The 21127-nt window shown below is 41.6% G+C and overlaps 1 protein-coding gene across 2 annotated transcripts in view; it reads right to left on the reverse strand.

Moving 5' to 3' along the window:
• The window catches only part of ME3 (malic enzyme 3), a 143039-nt gene that overhangs the window by 70370 nt on the left and 51542 nt on the right, over positions 1-21127 (reverse strand). Inside the window, exons 3-4 of one of the 2 annotated variants that reach the window (XM_060771139.2) lie at positions 15525-15658; positions 13661-13810 (exon numbers count right to left, since the gene is read on the reverse strand). In XM_060771139.2, the coding sequence (XP_060627122.2) occupies positions 13661-13810; positions 15525-15658 (284 nt within the window). Of the gene's footprint in view, positions 1-13660; positions 13811-15514; positions 15659-21127 lie in introns of those variants that run through there. The other variant, XM_060771140.2, reaches the window with a different exon arrangement.

The following is a 21127-nucleotide window of genomic DNA, read 5'->3' on the forward strand; positions in this document are numbered from 1 at the left end:
GGATTTGTGTTATTTTTTTTAGAAGTCAGTAGCCTTATTCTTTTCACAAATCATGCAGATTTCTTCTTTCTCCACTTAAAATGATGCATGATTCAATAATGCTCAGAAATATATGAAAAATAACCTTGGAGAAAGTATTTATGCATCATTTCCAGAAATGAGCCCAAATCTTCATGTGAAAATGAGGTAGGGGTCTCTGCGGGGTTAATTGAAACAGCCGCTCCCACCATAATTCATTATGTCTGCATATATTCTTTTTTTCACAATCACTGTGGCAACTGCATTAAGCCCTGAAATCTGCAAACCAAACACTGGGAATTGTTTAGCTCTTTAGGGAAGCTTTTAAGCTAACAAGCACCTCATCCAACAAGAGAGGGTAATGCTGAGCCTTGTTTGAGCCTGTACTTAAATTCTCCAAACCCAGGGCGTAATTAGCCATCTGATGGCTTGAAATAACACTAGTGACTAATCACCACATTTAACAAATGTGTTTATTGCATGGACATGCAAAGACTCAGGTAATCATTACAAAGTTTTAAAAAATCAAAATAACATGTTTACTTTTTAATTTCTGAAAGTACTATTTATCAGGAGGAAGAAGAGGAGGAGGAGGATGGGGAAGGCAGGGATAAAAGCCAAGCGCGTTTGCATGAAATGCTAGCAATTTTGCAATGGGATTAGATTTATCTCGAAATAGTTTTTAAGCAGGAAAAAGACAAACTGCCTTCCCTTGCCAAGAAACATTCTGGAGCTATCAGCACGTATTTGAAACAGGCCTCAGAAAGAGATACCATTTATAAGGCACCCATAAGAAACTTTGGTGTTACAACATAGGCAGACAAAAGAAGTAAAATGTTAAGGACCAATATGCAAAGGGATCTTACAACACAATAGAGCAGTGGTTCTCAACCTTTTCTTGACCAGGGACCACTCTCCAACATTAGTACCAAAAGGGTTGTTGTTGTTGTTTATTCATTCAGTCATTTCCAACTCTTCATGACCTCATGGACCATCCCACGCCAGAGCTCCTTGTCAGCCGTGGCCACTCCCAGTTCCCTCAAAGTCAAGCCAGTCACTTCAAGGATAACATCTCTCCATCTTGCCCTTGGCGGGCCCCTCTTCCATTTTTCTTCCATTTTCCCCAGCATCATTGTCTTCTCCAAGCTTTCCTGTCTTCTCATGATGTGGCCAAAGTACTTCATCTTTGCCTTTACTATCCTTCTCTCTGATGAGCAGTCGGGCTTTATTTCCTGGAGTATGGACTGGTTGGATCTTCTTGCAGTCCTCCAGCACCACAGTTCAAAAGCATCTATCTTCCTTCTCTCAGCCTTCCCTATGGTCCAGCTCTCACATCCATAGGTTGCTACAGGGAATTCTTGTTTATTCATTCAGTCGTTTCCTACTCTTCGTGACCTCATGGATTAGCCCACTCCAGAGCTTCCTGTCAGCCGTGGCCACCCTCAGCTCCTTCAAGGTCAAGCCAGTCACTTCAAGGATACCATCCATCCATCTTGCCCTTGTTTGGCCCCTCTTCCTTTTTCCTTTCATTTCCCCCAGCATCATTGTCTTCTCTAAGCTTTCCTGTCTTCTCATTATGTGGCCAAAGTACTTCATCTTTGCCTCTAATATCCTTCCCTCCAATGAGCAGTCGGGCTTTATTTCCTGAAGGATTGACTGGTTGGATCTTCTTGCGGTTCAAGGCACTTTCAGAACTTTCCTCCAGGACCACAGTTCAAAAGCATCTATCTTTCTTCGCTCAGCCTTCCTTATGGTCCAGCTATCACATCCATAGGTTGATACAGGGAATTATTGTTGTTTATTTGTTCGGTGGTTTCCTACTCTTCGTGACCTCATGGATTAGCCCACTCCAGAGCTTCCTGTCAGCCGTGGCCACCCCCAGCTCCTTCAAGGTCAAGCCAGTCACTTCAAGAATACCAACTATCCATCTTGCCCTTGTTCCTTATTCCTTCCATTTTCCCCAGCATAATTGTCTTCTCCAAACTTTCCTGTCTTCTCATTATGTGGCCAAAGTACTTCATCTTTGCCTCTACTATCCTTCCCTCCAATGAGCAGTCGGGCTTTATTTCCTGAAGGATGGACTGGTTTGATCTTCTTGCGGTCCAAGGCACTCTCAGAATTTTCCTCCAACACAACAGTTCAAAAGCATCTATCTTCCTTCACTCAGTCTTCCTTATGGTCCAGCTCTCACATCTATAGGTTGCTATGGGGAATACCATTGCTTTGACTATGCGGATCTTCGTTGGAAGTGTGGTGTTTCTTCCCTTCACTCTTTTATCGAGTCTGGTCATTGCTCTCCTCCAAAGAAGGAAAGGTCTTCTGATTTCCTGGCTGAAATCTGCGTCTGCAGTAATCTTAGTATGTTATGATACAATGACTTAATGAAATGATGCTTCCTTCATCTGAACATGAGGAAGAACTTCCTGACTGTGAGAGCCATTCAGCAGTGGAACTCTCTGCCCCGGAGTGTGGTGGAGGCTCCTTCATTGGAAGCTTTTAAGCAGAGGCTGGATGGCCATTTGTCAGGGGTGATTTGAATGCAATATTCCTGCTTCTTGGCAGGGGGTTGGACTGGATGGCCCATGAGGTCTCTTCCAACTCTTTGATTCTATGATTCTATGATTCCTTGGGTTTAAGTGAAGTAGCATCCATTATGGAAGAAATCAGGCTCAAATCACAGTGGCTCAACTTCCAGAGTCGTCGTCCCGTCTCCCGTCCCCCGTCCCCCCATGATCTTTCTAGCTGGATCATTCTGGGAGTTCCATCCATAAAAGTAACCTTTCCAAGCTCTACTTATTACTTATAACTCATTCCTTTGCATGGAAAAGCAATAGAATGGAAACAAAGCCAGAAAGCAGAATGTGCTGCTACTTAGAGAGTGTAGCCCCATGGCAGCACTCTCTCTTTTACTAGCTCACTAAGAGTAAATATTTGTGCAAGTTGAATAATGTGACTTGGTATGGAAAGGGTAGACTTTGGCAAGAAGCTGGTAATTCTTTTTTTAGAGTGAAAGAAATAAGCATTTCAGTGGCTGGACGTATACAGAAAGCAGATGTATCTAAACAAGGGAAGCCATTTTATGAGAGGAAATGAAAGAAAAGGAGAAAGGAATTTTGGCTTCGTTCCCACCTAAGCCTAAAACCACAGTAAATAGCTTTTAAAAATGGCTCCTCGTATCTCAACAGACCCTTTTTTTAAAAAAAAAATCCTTTAAAATATTCAGCCCACAGAGAAGTTTTTGCCAACAAAGTTGTCGTTTTAGCGTAGTTGTAGCATAGCCATTCTCTCCTGCCGCTTCACCTGCATATATGGCAGGCATCCTCAGAGATTGCGAGGTCTCACAACCTCTTAGGATGCCTGCCATAGATACAGGAGAAACGTCAGGAAAGAATGGAACATGGCCATACAGCCCGAAAAACATACAACAAGTCAGTGATTCCTGCCATGAAAGCCTTCGACAGTACATAGCCATTTTAGTCTGGAACACCAGTATGACCTACATTGGGCAAACAAACGCAGTCGCGTTTGGTGGGAACGAGAGACAGGGCCTTCTCCGTGGTGGCCCCTCGGCTGTGGAACTTCCTTCCCAATGAGGTTAGATCTGCCCCCTTCTTCCTGACCTTCCAGAAGAAACTTAAATCCTGGTTATTGGATCAAGCGTTTACAGAATAGTTTGTTTACTGGGAAAGACAAGATTTTATTGGACTGTATTTAGACTGCTTTGGATGACAATTTTAATTCTGATGATTTTAATCTGCCAAGTAGGTTTTTAACATATATTTATAATTATAATTATTTTTAATTTTTGCATGTATTTATTATGTGTTTTATATTATTTTCGGAGGTCGAGAAGGACGAGGTATAAATGTTTTAAATAAATAATAAATACATATTAGCCTGCAGAAGAGAAGGCTGAGAGGAGACATGATGGCCATGTATAAAGATGTGAGAGAAAGTCATAGGGAGGAGGGAGCCAGCTTGTTTTCTGCTGCCCTGGAGACTAGGATGTAGAACAATGGCTTCAAACTGCAAGAAAGAAGATTGCACTTGAACATCAGGAAGTTCGTAACTGTGAAAGCTGTTCAGCAGTGGAACTCTCTGCTCCAGAGTGTAATGGAGGCTCTTTCCTTGGAGGCTTTTAAGCAGAGGCTGGATGGCCATCTGTCAGGGGTGCTTTGGATGCGATTTTCCTGCTTCTTGGCAGAATGGGGTTGGACTGGATGGCTCATGGGGCCTCTTCCAACTCTATGATTCTAAATTCAACTTAAGAACAACCCTACACAACCTGTCTTATTTGTAACTTGGGGGCTGCCTGTATATCCACAAATTCCACAGTGATATGAACAGAGACAATGGTTTCCTGGCATCCTACACAATACTACTTAACACCCTGGCCTCATGAGGTCTTCCTTGGCCAGTTTTTCACATCTTTCTGGTTCGCAGCCAGCATCATGCTACATTTCCAACTCCTTCCACCAATTCATATATTTATCTGCCGTCAGCTTCAGGCAATGTGTCTATGTTCCCTAACAACCATTGTTGAAACTGAACTTCTCACCTCATCTCCACACCCACCATTTTTGTATTTCTACGGCTATTCACAAACATAGTCTCCCTATAAAGGCATTTTGCTCCATTCATCAGATAAAGTAAAACTGAAGTTCATCTACACTTTAAATTAATGCAGTTTGAAATCCCAGCAACCACAACTCCCAAATGTCAAGGTCTGTTTTCCCAAACTCCACGAGTGTTCACATTTGGGCATATTGAGTATTTGTGCGAAGTTTGGTCCAGATCCATCATTGTTTGAGTCCACAGTGCTCTCTAGAGGCAGGTGAACTACAACTCCAAAACTCAAGGTCAATGCTCACCAAACCCTTCCAGTATTTTCTGTTGGTCATGGGAGTTCTGTATGTGCCAAATTTGGTTCAATTCCATCATTGATGGAGTTCGGAATACTTGTTGATTGTAGGTGCACTGTAAATCCCAGCATCTACAACTCTCAAATGACAAAATCAATTCCCCCAACTGCACCAGTATTCAAATTTGGGTGTATCAGGTATTTGTGTCAAATTCGGTCCAGTGAATGAAAATACATCCTGTATATCAGATATTAACATTAAGATTCATAACAGTAGCAAAATGACAGTTATGAAGTAGCAGTGAAAATAATGTTATGGTTGGTGGTCACCACAACATGAGGAACTGTATTAAGGGGTCGCGGCATTAGGAAGGTTGAGAACCACTGTGTTAGATAGAAATGCCTGAGCGTTTAATCCATGTGTAAAATCCAGTATTGATGGAGATGGGATAGACACCTGGGAAATGACTGAGAGGGTATGATTAAATACCTGAGGGGATTGCAGAAATGGATGTATCGTAGTCATATAAGATGTATGACTAGAGGTTGCATCATTCATTTGTCCCTCATTGATGACAAGTCATAAGGTGGCTGAGAGTGTTCATTCTTTCTCTCTGAGTGTGATCCCTCTTTGTATACTCTCTTTTCGTGTTATCTGGACATCATGGACCAGCCCACGCCAGAGCTCCCTGTCGGCCGTCACCTCCTCCAGCTCCTTCAAGGTCAATCCAGTCACTTCAAGGATGCCATCCACCCATCTTGCTCTTGGTCAGCCCCACTTTATTTTTCCTTCCATTTTCCTAAGCATCATTGTCTTCACCAAGCTTTCCTGTCTTCTCATGATGTGGCCAAAGGACTTCATCTTGGCCTCTACTATTCTTCCCTCCAATGAGCAGTTGGGCTTTATTTCCTGAAGTATGGACTGTTTGGATCTTCTGGCAGTCCAAGGCACTCTCAGAACTTTCCTCCAACACCACAGTTCAAAAGCATCTCTCTTCCTTCACTCAGCCTTCCCTATGGTCCAGCTCTCACATCCGTAGGTGACTATGGGGAATACCATTGCTTTGACTATGTGGATCTTCGTTGCCAGTGTGATGTCTCTACTCTTCACTATTTTATCGAGATTGGTCATTGCTCTCCTCCCAAGAAGTAAGTATCTCCTGATTTCCTGGCTGCAGTTTGCATCTGCAGTCATCTTTGCGCCTAAAAATACAAAGTCTGTTACTGCCTCCAAGTTTTCTTCCTCTATTTCCCAGTTGTCAATCATTCTTGTTGCCATAATCTTGGTTTTTTTAAAATGTTTAACTGCAACCCAGCTTTTGCGCTTTCTTCTTTCAGCTTGATTAGAAGGCTCCTCAGCTCCTCCTTGCTTTCGGCCATCAAAGTGGTATCATCTGTATATCTGAGGTTGTTAATGTTTCATCCAGCAATTTTCAGCCTTGCATTCGTCAAGTCCCGCACATTACATGATGTGTTCTGCATACAAGTTGAATAGGTTGGGTGAGAGTATACAACCCTGCCGGACGCCTTTCCCAATCTTGAACCTGTACCTGTGACTATCTTGCTGTGTGTCACTCCTGAGTGAATCTGACTGTGGATCGTTGTATCCTGATTGTTGTATCCTGAATAGTACAGCTGTAAATTGTGGAACTACTGAAGATTAAAGCCTCCTGTTTTTTTTGGGTTGTTTTGGATGACAACTGAATTCTGTGAGTTTATTAAATAGTGTGCCGGAAGAAGGTCAGAAATAATAACTGTACTCCACCGAAAAGCTGATTAGCTATACTCAGCTGTGAGTGGACTCAGCTATCTTTGCTTGCTAATGTGGTGCTTGTTTGTCCAGTGTGCAGCATTTCATGGAAGTCATGATTGGAAAAAATATAAGTCACGTACCACAACAATGCAGGACCTGGCCAAGGCTTCAGAAGGTTTCTCATTCATAAGATTGTCATGAATCAAAGTTGACTTTATTGGAAATAACATCAGCAACAAATATATAAAAATCCTCCATTTAGGCACGAAAAATATCAGATGAGTAACTCGTGCTTTCAAACCAGTACATTAGAAAATGCTTTGGGATTTTAGTAGATCACATGCTAAACATAACCAAACCCTGTAATGCAGTGGTAAAAAACTAATGCAATTCAAGGCTGCATCAATAGAAGTATAGTGTGTCAATGAAAGGAAGGAATGTATGAACCTTCAAAACAACTCTGATTTATGGCAGGAAGTCCTATCATAGGGTTTTCTTGGCAATTTTAATTCAAGAGGTTTGCTACAATCTTCCTCTAAGGATGTACGTGAATTGTCCATGATCAGCCAGTAAGTGTTTCAGCTTCCAGTCAAGAAAAAATACATACTATTTCCTATTCTGCTACTGTCAGACTTCACCTACAGTACTATGTATAGTTTTGGGCAGCCCATCTATATAAATAAAAATGTAACGTTCGTTTGTGGGATTAACATAACTCAAAAGCTACTGGATGAATTGACACGGAATTTGGACACAATACACCTAACAGTCCAACGAGTGTCCGTCACCCATAAGCACACACACACACACACACAAAACCTCAGCAGATCAGACTTAAACCCCCTCAAAATACACCATATATACATATACACATACACTCATATACATATGCACACATTCATACACACACAGGTGTATATATATGCACAAATACACACATACACACACATACATATACATACATATATACATATATACATCCACACACATATATATCCACATACATACATATATGCACATAAATATGCATATAGACAAACACACACACACACACAATATGCATGTACACATATAAATACACACACACACACACATATCCAAACACACATATATACAGAAATATACACACACATATACACAATATGCATGTACACATATAAACACACAAATACATAAATATATATATACACACACACACATATATACACAAACATACATATATACACAAATATATATACACACACATACATATATATATACACAAAACACATATACACAGACTGGGCCACAGCAACGCATGGCAGGGGGCCGCTAGTTTAAAAAATAATACTCTATTGATAAGCTCGATTCTATCAAGAAGAGTACAACCAAGATATGAAAGAGTCTAGAAGTCAATGCTTATGGAAAATTGTTCAGCTGGACATGTTTAGAATCATAGAATCACAGAATCGTAGAGTTGGAAGAGACCTTGTGGGTCATCCAGTCCAACCCCATTATGCCAAGAAGCAGGAAAATCACATTCAAAGTACCCCCAATAGATGGCCATCCAGGCTCTGCTTAAAACCCTCTGAAGAAGGAGCCTCCACCACTCTCCGGGGCAGAGAGTTCCACTGCTGAACAGCTCTCACAGTTAGGAAGTTCTTCCTGATGTTCAGGTGGAATCTCCTTTCCTACAATTTGAAGCCATTGTTCCATTGCATCCTGGTCTCCAGGGCAGCAGAAAACAAGCTTGCTCCCTCCTCCCCATGACTTCCCCTCACATCTTTATACATGGCCATCATGTCTCCTCTCAGCCTTCTCTTCTACAGGCTAAACATGTCCAGCTCTTTAAGCTACTCCTCATAGGGCTTGTTCTTCAGAACCTTGATCATTTTAGTCGGCCTCCTCTGGACACATTTGGCTTCTGAAAGGATGTCATACACAAGATGGAGAAAGCTTGTTTCCTCATGTCTTCCATAGTTGGAAGACAATTTAAGGGAGATGTTGACAGAAGAAATGTCTGAGAAGCAATATGATAGCCATTTTTCAAATATCTGAAAGGAGATAGTTGGACCCAAATCAATGCGTACAAATGACAAAGAAAGAAGATTTCAACTAAGCATTGGGAAGAGCACTGTTACAATAGTTATAGCTCAACTGTGAAATGAACTGACTCAGGCAATGCTGAATTCTCCTTGCTGAAGGCTTTAAAAGAGAGTTTTGATGATCACCTATCAGGTATCACTTCATAATGGACTGTATCAGCAGGGGGTAACATTAGTGAGCTCTGCTGTTTTTCTACAATTCTATGATTCCAAAATGCATGAAATAATATCCTTTAATGAACTACAGACACACTTAAAACTCATATGGTTTTGTTTTCTAGACTAACTGAACTTCTTTGGAGCTGTTTTGCAAATGTTTGGTGTCAATTACAGTCCCGTAGACAAACGAAACCAATAAAAAGAAAGACTCGAAGAAAAAAGGAAGAAGAAATATAGCCAACAAACATCGGTTATATGATTCATTTTGTATATAATCAGGTGTAAGGACTATGGAAGGAGTCACTTCTTAGAAGGATGAAAATTGAGGTTAAAATAAAACATATAGAGCATAGAATCCTAGAGTTGAAAGAGACCTTGTGGGCAATCCAGTCCAACCCCATTCTGCCAAGAAGCAGATGGCCATCCAGCCTCTGTTTAAAAGTCTCCCAAGAAAGAGCCTCCACCACACTCCAGGGCAGAGAGTTCCACTGCTGAATGGCTCTCACAGTCAGGAAGTTCTTCCTCATGTTCAGGTGGAATCTTCTTTCCTGTAGTTTGAAGCCATTGTTCCACTGCATCCTAGTCTCCATGGCAGCAGAAAACAAGCTTGCTCCCTCATCCCTATGACTTCGCCTCACATATTTATGAAGGACCATCATGTCTCCCCTCAGCCTTCTCTTCTGCAGGCTAAACATGCCCAGCTCTCTAAGCCACTCCTCATAGGGCTTGTTCTCCAGACCCCTGATCATTTGAGTCGTCCTTCTCTGGACACATTCCAGCTTGTCAATATCTCTCTTCAGTTGTGGTGCCCAGAATTGGACACAGTATTCCAGGTGTGGTCTGACTAAGGCAGAATGGAAGGGTAGCATAACTTCCCTAGATCTAGACACCAGACTCCTATTATAGCAGGGCAAAATCTCATTGGCTTTTTTAGCTGCCACATCACATTGTTGGCTCATGAGGACTCCAAGATCATTTTCATACGTACTGCCTTCAAGCCAAGCATTCCCCATTCTGTATCTTTTCAATTCATTTTTTCTGCCTAAGTGGAATATCTTGCATTTGTCTCTGTTGAACTTCATTTTGTCAGTTTTGGGCCATCTCTCTAATCTGTGAAGATTGTTTTGAATTCTGCTCCTGTCTTCTGGAGTATTGGCTATCCCTCCCAATTTGGTCCTGTCTGCAAACTTGATGATCCTGCCTTCTAACCCTTCATCTAAGTCATTAATAAAGATCCTGAACAGGACCGGGCCCAGGATGGAACCCTGATGATGTAGTTTGTTAGGCGATCCCTCGTTGGACGAGTAAGATGGTCTTCATTGATGACTATTTTTGTGGGTTTGTAGGTGGCTGTGGAGCCCTATTCTTGATGGTGATACTCCACCCATCACTTCTTTCCAGGATGAAGAGGAAGCTTTGGTGAGCACCCTCTGGGTTTGTTTGATTAACTAATTACAGATTCACCTAATTGGAGGTTTGCCTACACCACATTTGACTAATTTACTTGCCAGTAGGTCATGACTGGGCAGAATCAAAGATGCACAAAGAATGTGCCATTTGCAAATCTGTTACGAGTTTGACATAGGTTGGTTATCCCTGAATATTAAAACTCTGGACTGCTGGGAATTTTTTAAAAACTTGGTTATCTTTTGAGTTATCTAAGGACTAAAAATAAGCAAAGTGTATTTAAATTAAGGGCTTAGGAATAATAGTCTCCCCAGTTGATTACTATTATTATTCTGCACTTAAAATTCTACTGAGCTTTGAGGGAAGAATAAATAATGTACTTGGTTTGGTGATGGTGGTGGACTGACGTCTTACTCAGAAACAGATTACGTAAGAGAGAAAAAAGCAGACATAATAAAACACAGTGGGAGTTATCTTCTCTATATAACTGTGAGCAAAATTGCAACTGTTATGAACCATGAGTACAACAAACACAAAGGACAATTTAATAGCAAGCTTTTTTTGCAGAAATGCCACTTGGGCATTTTTTTTGCAATGTACCAGTACTTAGACCATTCAGCTAGCTGAGTACTCAGGTTACATATACCATCTAAAAGTTTATCATTATCTCATACCAGCACATTATACATTTAAAATCATTCACTTAGAAGCATTTCCAAGTTTATAAATAACTATTCACAGAATCTACCTGTAAGGTTTGAAAATGGGCAAGAAAAATAAAAGTTTTGATAATGCTTTTCCTCTGCTTTCCTTTGCTTCTTTCCTCAGTCACTTCCTTTCCTTTTTTTTCTTTTTAGGTTAACAACTTTTTCAAACTTTGCCAAGCTGTAATCCATAGGAGGCAATCTGTCCTCTGTTGCGTCAAACATTGAAAAAATGAAATGCAAAGATGCAGAATGGGGCTTGACAGAAGAACATATGAAAAAGATATTGGAGTCCTTGTGGACAACAACTTAAACATGAGCCAACAATGTCATGTGGTGGCTAAAAAAGCTATTGGGATTTTGGCCTGCATAAATAGGAGTCTAGTGTCTAGATCCAGGGAAGTCATGCTCCCCATGCTCTATTCTGCCTTGGTCAGACCACACCTGGAATCACACTGTGTGCAATTCTGGACAGCACAATTGAAGGGAGATGTTGACAAGCTGGAATGTGTCCAAAGGATGGTGACTAAAATGATCAAGAGTCTGGAGAACAATCCCCATGAGAAGCAGCTTAAAGAGCTAGGCATGTTTAGCCTTCAGAAGAGAAGGGCTGAGAGGAGACATGATGAGGGTCTTGTATAAATACGTGAGGGGAAGTAATAGGGAGGATGGAGCAAGCTTGCTTTCTGCTGCCTGGAGACTAGGACATGGAACAATGGCTTAAGACTACAGGAAAGGAGATTCCACCTGAATATTAGGAAGAACTTCCTAACTGTTCAGCAATGGAACTGTTCAGCAACTACAGGAAAGGAGATTCTACCTGAACATGAGGAAGAACTTCTTGACTGTGAGAGCTGTTCACCAGTAGAACTCTCTGCCCCAGAATGTGGTGAAGGCTCCTTCTTTGGATGGCCATCTGTCAGGGGTGCTTTGAATGCAATTTTCCTGCTTCTTGGCAGGGAGTTGAACCCAATGGGCCACAAGGTCCCTTTCAACTCTATGATTCTATGATAGTCTTGGGGTAATCCGCATGCAGGTGGAAAGTAGATATGAACCCAATATAATGGACAGACTAGGACCAGAAGTATGGAATTCAATGTTTTTTTTTCCTTTTCTATCTCTCATCCACCTTTCTTTCCCTCTCAGTCACCTCCTTCTTTCCCCTGTCTCCCTTCTGCTTCCTGAGCTGCTGGGGACAGTGGTGAACACATTTGTAAAGATCCTGCTCAATTAGATACCATTAGCTTTTCAACTTTGGTTGACGTAGGAAAGTTGATGCCTCCAATATCCTGGAGATGGCGGATCCACTCTAGCTTTAATATCCAAGATTGATAAGAGTAATTCAAGGTGCTGAGCCCATTTTGAGGGTGAGGGGTCAGCACCTTGGATAGTTCATTTGAAGTTTAGAACAAAACTTGGAGTACATTCATTGCCTTCCTGGTGTTGGAGTCATCATCCTCCATTGGGCTGAAGGATGCATGGGAATAGCCCAAGGACTGCAAACAAGTCTGAGAATCACCAGTTCACCATCCTATTATAATCTATAGACAGATACTTCCAGAATTGTTGGGATGCTGGGACTATTAAGCTAAAAATGCAGGTTGGCATTTTATTAGGTGTTTATACCTTCGTAAACCATCTTATGTTCCCATAAAGGTGAATTGTGATGTTCTGCAAAGTTTCATTGACATGATAGGCATGAAGGGAAGTCATAGGGAGGAGGGAGCAGGCTTGTTTTCTGCCTGCCCTGGGGATTGGGACATGGAACAATGACTTCAAACTACAGGAAAGGAGATTCCACCTGAACATGAGGAAGAACTTCCTGACTGTAAGAACTGTTCAGCAGTGGAACTCTCTGCCCCAGAATGTAGTGAAGGCTCCTTCTTTAGAGGCTTTTAAGCCGAGGCTGGATAACCATCTGTCAGGTGTTCTTTGAATGGGATTTTCCTGTTTCTTGGCAGAATGGGGTTGGACTGGATGGCCCACAAAGTCTCCTCCAACTCTAGGATTCTATGACTCTATACCCAGAAGAATAGAGTATGTCCCTGGGACCACATATAAACAGTAACCACATTATGGCTGTTTCACTTTTGTCCTTATGCATCCGTCCTCACACACAACACCACACATTACACATTTGGGACATGCTGCCTATCAAGACATATTGCAACGTGCTCTACTGTGGATTTCACAAGCATCATGGGAATTATATAGCTTCACTTTTGTAAGGCTATGTGTCATAACCTCCAGTTGCAAGATCTTGTCCATAGTTTTTCCTAGAACAGGAATTGTAAAGATTATGGAACCAATGAAAGAGGGTTATGTGAGGATTCCTACTGACATTTTGAAGTTAAATTTAAGCGGATTTTACTGCACTTTGCTTGAACAAAACTACTTTTGTTTTGCTGCTGCTTGGGAGGGGGCAAGGAGCACAAAATTCTCCCCAGCTTGTCACTAAATGAAAGCAAACACCCCCCCCCCCCCGGGCTTCTTGATAGTTGTATCATTTCATCAGGGATCATTTTTGTCCTTCTCCTTTGGAGACCACCCACAGATAGATGTGCAGCAATTTACAAAATGAACATTCATTTCCAATTAAAGGGTCAGCAGTCGGGAGCAGGGAAGAAGGAGAAGGACTAGGGGAAGAAGGATAAAAATAGTCCTAGCAACTCACCGAGGCCTTCGGAAAGTAAGGCCATACTGTTGACAAGCCAAGCCGACAGTAGGAGTGTACACAATTGGCATGAATCTCTCAATGTCTGATGTGAGAACTCGGTAGAACAGCTTCTCATTCCGGTCTTGCAGTGTCATCAGGATGATATATCTGGGGAAAGGTAGGGAAAAGGTGAGAGAATATAACATTGATGCCTTGTGTTGACACTCTGCAGGTTCTCTATATCAGTGGTTCTCAACCTGTGGGTCCCAGGTGTTTTGGCCTACAACTCCCAGAAATTCAAGCCAGTTTACCAGCTGTTAGGATTTCTGGGAGTTGAAGACCAAAACATCTAGGGGCCCACAGGTTGAGAACCATTACATATGATTTGAAAAAGCTGTGGCCACCTCCATCTATGGTTCCCAACATTCTCATTGAGGAGATTGAGTGTTAATGAATATTATATTCTATTCTTTCCTGCTTTGGTTAGACCTAACTTGGAATAATGTGTTCAGTTCTGGACATCAACATTCAAGGATATTGACAAGTTGGAATGTGTCCACAGGAGGGCAATCAAAAGATCTGCAAACCATGAACTCCTATGAGGAATTGGTCAGTGAGCTGGGTATGTTTAACCTGGAGAAGAAGGAGTTGAGAAGGGACTTGAAAGCTATGTTTAAATATTTGATTTCCAGCCATGTAACTTTAATCCTGTAATTTGACACAAGACTTTAATATATATGTTGAAACAAAGGAATGTTTATTTATGAATTCTTTTGCACATAAGCTTATCTGTTATAATATAATAACAGATAATACTTCAGTTCCACTTGGATATTAGTGCAGCTATCTTTCACTCCTTTGAATACATAAAAATTGTTATTATATAACTTTCAAAACAGTTTAACTTATTTCTTCTCTGTTACACCACTTTCTTTTCCTTCAAAATATATTTCTCCTCATTCTCCTGGCTGGCTAGCTTATGACTTTTAGTCACTTTTTTCCCGTCAACAGTTTGACTGAAAACTTAGTCCCAAAGGAATCTCTATCTCTCAGTTTTACCTAACTGAGAATTTAGACTTGTATTAGCTTTTTCTTTACTTCAGTATAACGATAGAAGCTATAAACTTAAATATTGATCCTCTTCCCTCTAGCTCCTGGTTCCTTTAAAAAAATTCCTCATTCTTATCTAGCTCTGCCCCTTTTCTTGCTAGCCACTCTAAAATGGATACATTTCTACTGCAAAGGCTACGTATCCATCATAACACAACAGCCAATCAGTTCCTGACTGCCCTTGCCATAATATCAACACTAATGAACATAGACAAAAACACTCCATTATAATTAACTTTTCCATTACAGATGCCATCATGAAGAAGGAGCAAGTTTGCTTTCTGCTGCTCCAGAGACTAGGACATGGAGCAATAGATTCAGATAGTAGGAAAAGAGATTCCACCGAAACGTTAGGAAGAATTGTGGAATTCACTACTTTGGGGTGTGGTTTCCTTCTTTGGAGCTTTGTCAACAATTGCTAAATGGCCATTTATCAGGAGTGCTTTGATTGCTTATTCTTGCATGGCAGAATGCGGTTGGACTTATATCACAAAAGCATACATCTGGGCTGGAAGGGAATCGCTATAAGGAATATGTGACTAAACTAGAAATTGTTGCCTTGTGTCGATGTCTCCTCTTATTTCCATTCATATATATTATGATATGGTGATGTCATTATCATATTGCAACTTCTGCACATTTCTCTACCACCACAAGCTTGGCAACATAAGACGCAGACAGCAAAGTCAAGCAGAAGCAGGCAGTTTCTGCTGCATAGCTCTAGTAGCAGGTTTTACGTTTTAGAAAAAACACCTGGCTCACATCTGCTTACTTGTCCAGATCACTGGATTTGGTCTCGTAGCTTTTCAGGACACGGAAGACTTGAACATCTTGGCTCAAGAAGCAAGGAGGAAGCAAGCCGTGAATTCCCAGCTGGAGCCTCTCTTCAAGGGTAAAGGCCATTCCCTGGGAAGGAAGAGAGGATGTGTGGAACTGGTGGAAGAAATCTGTTGTCTTAGCCAAAAGAAGTATAATTAGATTTCCACTTTGGAGGAATCTGAAGGACATCTCCAAAAGAAAGGTAGTCTCTTGGAAGCAATTCATAATGTTTCCTCTTACCCCACATGGTCTGCATTCTATCTTCACAACAGCTTCAAGAGGTAGGTTAGGTTGAGTGGATGTCATTATTTTACCTTTGATTGTGGGGAAATAATCAGATGCTTCTCTGATCCCTCCTATTTGCCAACAGCCAATGAATGGCCACACAGAAAAACTATCATGCGAGCAAAATAGTGAATCCTCAAGGTTGTGTGGTTATTGAATGAGGAAGAGAATGCCAACCTCAACAATGTAGTGAAGTGTAAATTGGAGTTACAGTAGAGTCCCGCTTATCCAACATAAACAGGCTGGCAGAATGCTGGATAAGTGAAAATGTTGGATAATAAGGAGGGATTAAGGGGAAAGCCTAATAAATGTCAAATTACGTTATGATTTTTACAAATTAAGCACCAAAACATTGTGCTTTACAACAAATCGACAGAAAAAGCAGTTCAATACATGGTAACATTATGTAGTAATTACTGTATTTGCGTTTATGAGGCTGAGAATGTACAAAGGAGTTCATCTGCCAAACAAAAATACCTGAAGTCAAAAGGTGGACACTTTATACCAGTGGCACTCAAACTTTTGGAAGCCAAGTCAATGGTGCAACTTCTTTACGGTTCCCAGATTGGTCCCTTTTCTGACTTTGCCCCACTGGAGACTGTTCAATCCAAATTCTTAAGATCGGCTCTCCAAGTACTAAGGTGTGTCTCCAATGCCACCCTACGCCTGGAGACCACCTCCGTGAGAGTCGAGGTCAGGGTGTGGGTGGTAATATACTGTATTTACGAATTTAGCACCAAAACATTGCAAAGTATTGAAACAGCTGTAGATCCGGGAAGGATACCTTTGTGATGAGGGGAGTGGATTTCGATGTTATTTAGCTGTTTGGAGGAGATTGGGGATAGAACAGTGATTTTCAGAGCTGGAGTATTTGTTCTATATAATATAATTTATATTGTTCTGCATTCACATGTTTTATGTAATCATGATGTTGTTTATTGTTTGCATTTTTGTTTTCGATTTTATCTTGCCGTAATTTGTTGTTTGGACTTGGCCTCATGTAAGCCGCCTCGAGTCCCCATTGGGGAGATGGTGGCGGGGTATAAATAAAATTATTATTATTATTATTATTATTCTCTCTTTGTGTGTGTGTGTGTCTTCCTTTTCTTATTATTGCAGAATACATTTAAGGCCCCCATGGTGGCACAGCAGGTTGAACTGCTGAGCTGCTGAACTTGTGGACCAAAAGATTGGTGGTTCAAATCCGGGGAGTGGGATGAGCTCCCACTGTTAGGCCCAGCTTCTGTCAACCTAGTAGTTCAAAAACATGCAAATTTGAGTAGCTCAATAGGCACCGCTCTAGTGGAAAGATAACGGTGCTCCATGCATTCATGCTGGCCACATGACCTAGAAGGTGTCTATGGACAACGTCGGCTCTTCGGCTTAGAAATGGAGATGAGCACCACCCTCTTGATTCAGACATGACTAGATCCAATGTCAAGGGAAACCTTTACCTTATATACATTTAAATAGTGTTGCAAATCATTCCACAAGTGTTTCCAGAAGAGAGAATAAAAAGCCAGTATTTTAATGAAAATATTTTCATCTGTTTCACCCTGATATGTCACCGCATGCTGCTCAAGCAGGGCTGAATTGTTTATTATTATGTGGAAGCCTTGAGCCGTGGTGCCTCCTGGTGACCATGTAAAAGGGCTTATACCCCCCACCCCCACCCCAACATTTCATTTCTTGATTCCCCCCACAAATGTAATAACTTAAAAGAAACCAATATTATTTTTGGCATGACTATCCCACATCCCGAAGTGTTTAGTCATTCCCATAGCACGTGCTGGTTCGGAGGAAAGTTGTGTGCGGCTGAATCTGCCAGCAAAGCAATTTCCTTCCTTTGGCGATAGAAAGATACAAATAGTCACAGAGGATAATAGAAATATGCCAAGTGCCAGAAAAGTAAAACAGCACAGTAATCAACATCAGTTAGCGAGTCTAAGAATTTGAGAAGTCCAGCAAAATGAATAGGTTAGGTGACCTGTTTCTTAGGAAGATGGAAAGCCTTCCCATAACTCCTAACATTTCATAGGTGAAAACTAGGATGAATATGGTGGGTAAGATGCCAAAGACATAGGAAGAGCATGCAAACTAGGAGAGGATGCAACAGTTTACTTTTGCCTGAGCCAGAGGTGGCCCTAGGTAATTTTCAATGGTAAGCAAACAGTATTTTGCCCCCCCCCCCCCACCAATTACTGATATATATTTTCTGTTCGTTGTGGGAGTTCTGTGTGCCAAATTTGGTTCAATTCCATGATTGGTGGAGTTCAGAATGCTCTTTGATTGTAGGTGAACTATACATCCCAGTAACTACAACTCGCATATGTCAAGGTCTATTTTCCCCCAAGAGTGCCTCAAGAGCACCCCTGGGCAAAATCAACTATACTGCAAATGCTTACTTTGCGTAATGGGTTGAGCCGCCCTTGGCCTGAGCCTATTGAGGCTACTGGGAAGGACAAGAATGTGACCCCCTTCTTTCCTTTTTCCTTTTGTTGAGCTAACAAACTACTTTGAACACAGTTTGCATTAGTGGATGTAAGACAAGGATAAATGTGGGAGGAGAGAGATAATAAGGAGGGATTAAGGAAAAAGCCTATTGATCATCAAATTACGTTATAATTTTACAAATTAAGCACCAAAACATCATGTTTTACAATGAATCGACAGGAAAAGCAGTTCAATACATGGTAATGTTATGTAGTTATTACTGTATTTACAAATTTAGCACCAAAACAGACAAGGGTTCTTTCTTTCTCCCAACCTGGACATTATTCCACAGGTAAATATAAACTCCACTTCCTTCAACTTTGAATCTGGGTGGGAGGCAGATGCATCGGATACGCAAAGGTTGGATAAGTGAGACTCTACTGTATTCGCCATATTCTCATTCCCTTGGTAACTTTTCCGATTCTATTTTTGGGGGAAGTTGCCTAAACATTGGTAGGCATCCTGTTAGTCATTTAGAATCATAGAATCATAGACTATCCAGTCCAACCCCCTGCCAAGAAGCAGGAAAATTGCATTCAAAGCACCCCCGACAGATGGCCATCCAGCCTCTGTTTAAAAGCTTCCAAAGAAGGAGCCTCCACCACACTCCAGGGCAGAGAGTTCCACTGCTGAACAGCTCTCTCACACAGTTAGGAAGTTCTTCCTCATGTTCAGGTGGAATCTCCTTTCCTGTAGTTTGAAACCTACAAACTAGGACAAACCTGCGTCCTAGTCTCCAGGGCAGCAGAAAACAAGCTTGTTCCCTCCTCCCTATGGTTTTCCCTCACATACTTATACATGGCTATCATGTCTCCTCTCAGCCTTCTCTTCTTCAGGCTAAACATGCCCAGCTCCTTAAGCCACTCCTCATAGGGCTTGTTCTCCAGACCCTTGATTATTGTAGTCGACCTCCTCTGGACACATTCCAGCTTTTCAATATCTCTCTTCAATTGTGGTGCACAGAATTGGACACAATATTCCAGATGTGACATTCTAGGTTAGCTCTTGAATGCCAACAATACCTCATGACCCATGGAAGCTAATTAGTGCCACAGTTATGATTATGGTTCAATTGACATGATTGTTAATGTGTTCCAAACCCACCTTAAAATATAGCCAGTTGCAGTCTATGGAGTCCTGCAATGCTGGAAAGAAGGGTTCTGAAGAATGATGCATTGATTCCCCTCCCTCAAATGATTGGAGGCACACCAAGTAGTTGTAATAAGATCCGATGTGGGTTTCTACTCTTGTTCAGAACATTATTGATTGTTGATGGGAAGAGGCTGGATGCACCATTTTCCAAAAGCTGATGCACTGCTACTGACCGGTCTAACTACTTTCAAATAGGTCAGAAATTGCTCAATTATTTTCATTTTCATTATTTCTTAAAGTTCTCCTTTGAGTCAGAGCTTGCAAATTACGACTAACATATGTTGTTTGAGGATTCTGAGAATAGCCACCCCAAGAAGTAATTTTATCAATCCCCGATCCTTGTTTCAGGTGCCAGAACCAACATGGTGTAGTGATTTAATAACAATTCTTGAGATGAGAATCAGAGCCCAGCTCAGCCAATTGGATGATCTTGGCCAAGTCATGTTCTCGAGTCTCGGAGGAAGGCAATCGCAACCCATTCTGACCAAATCTTGCCAAGAATTCTTGAAGGCATACAACAGGTTCAAAGTGCCAAATTTCGTGCAGGTTCATTATGAGCACATGGAACATCCTTTCAATATCTTTGAGGAAAACAGTTCTCTATGGTTTCAGACAGAAATATTTCCAAGTTATAGCATTCCTAGCACAGCACAAAGGACAGAACTTGGCAAACAATATGGCCCAAGGAGAGATGTTGCTAATTGTCAAGGTGAAGTTTATCAGGCTCGCTAAAAAAAATCAGAATACTGGTGAATCTGAATGCCAACAATACCTCATGACCCATGGTAGATAATCAGTGCCACAGTTATGATGTTTGTAAACCATGGAGTTGTTTATTGCTTCTCTGAAAGCCATACACTCTTGCAGTGATTACCAACTTTTGGGCCTCCAGGTGTTTTGGACTTCAGCTCCCACAGTTCTTAACAGTTGGTAAGCTGGCTGGGATTTCTGGGAGTTGTTAGTAAAGCATCCCTAGTACAATGAGCAATACCTTCACCTTGTCAGTCCTACCAAACAATATTATACTCTTGCTTGTCAATCATAGAATCACAGAGTTGGAAGAGACCTCACGGGCCATCCAGTCCAACCCCCTGCCAAGAAGCAGGAAAATTGCATTCAAAGCACCCCCAAAGAAGGAGCCTCTGTTTAAAAGCCCCCAAAGAAGGAGCCTCCACCACACTCAAGGGCAGACAGTTCCACTGCTGAACAGCTCTCTCTCAGTCAGGAAGTTCTTCCTCATGTTCAGATGGAATCTCCTCCCTTGTAGTTTGAAGCCATTGTTCCGCGTCCTAGTCTCCAGGGAAGCAGAAAACAAGCTTGCTCCCTCCTCCCTATGACTTCCTCTCACATATTTATACATGGCTATCATTTCTCCTCTCAGACTTCTCTTCTTCAGGCTAAATATGCCCAGCTCTTTAAGCCACTCGTCATAGGGCTTGTTCTCCAGACCCTTGATCATTTTAGTCGCCCTTCTCTGGACACATTCCAGCTTGTCAACATCTCTCTTCAATTGTGGTGCCCAGAATTGGTCACAGTATTCCAGGTGTGGTCTAACCAAGGCAGAATAGAGGGCTAGCCAGACTTCCCTGGATCTAGACACTATACCCCTATTGATGCAGGCCAAAA

Source organism: Anolis sagrei, chromosome 3, assembly GCF_037176765.1.
Source record: "Anolis sagrei isolate rAnoSag1 chromosome 3, rAnoSag1.mat, whole genome shotgun sequence".
Lineage (NCBI taxonomy): Eukaryota > Metazoa > Chordata > Lepidosauria > Squamata > Dactyloidae > Anolis > Anolis sagrei.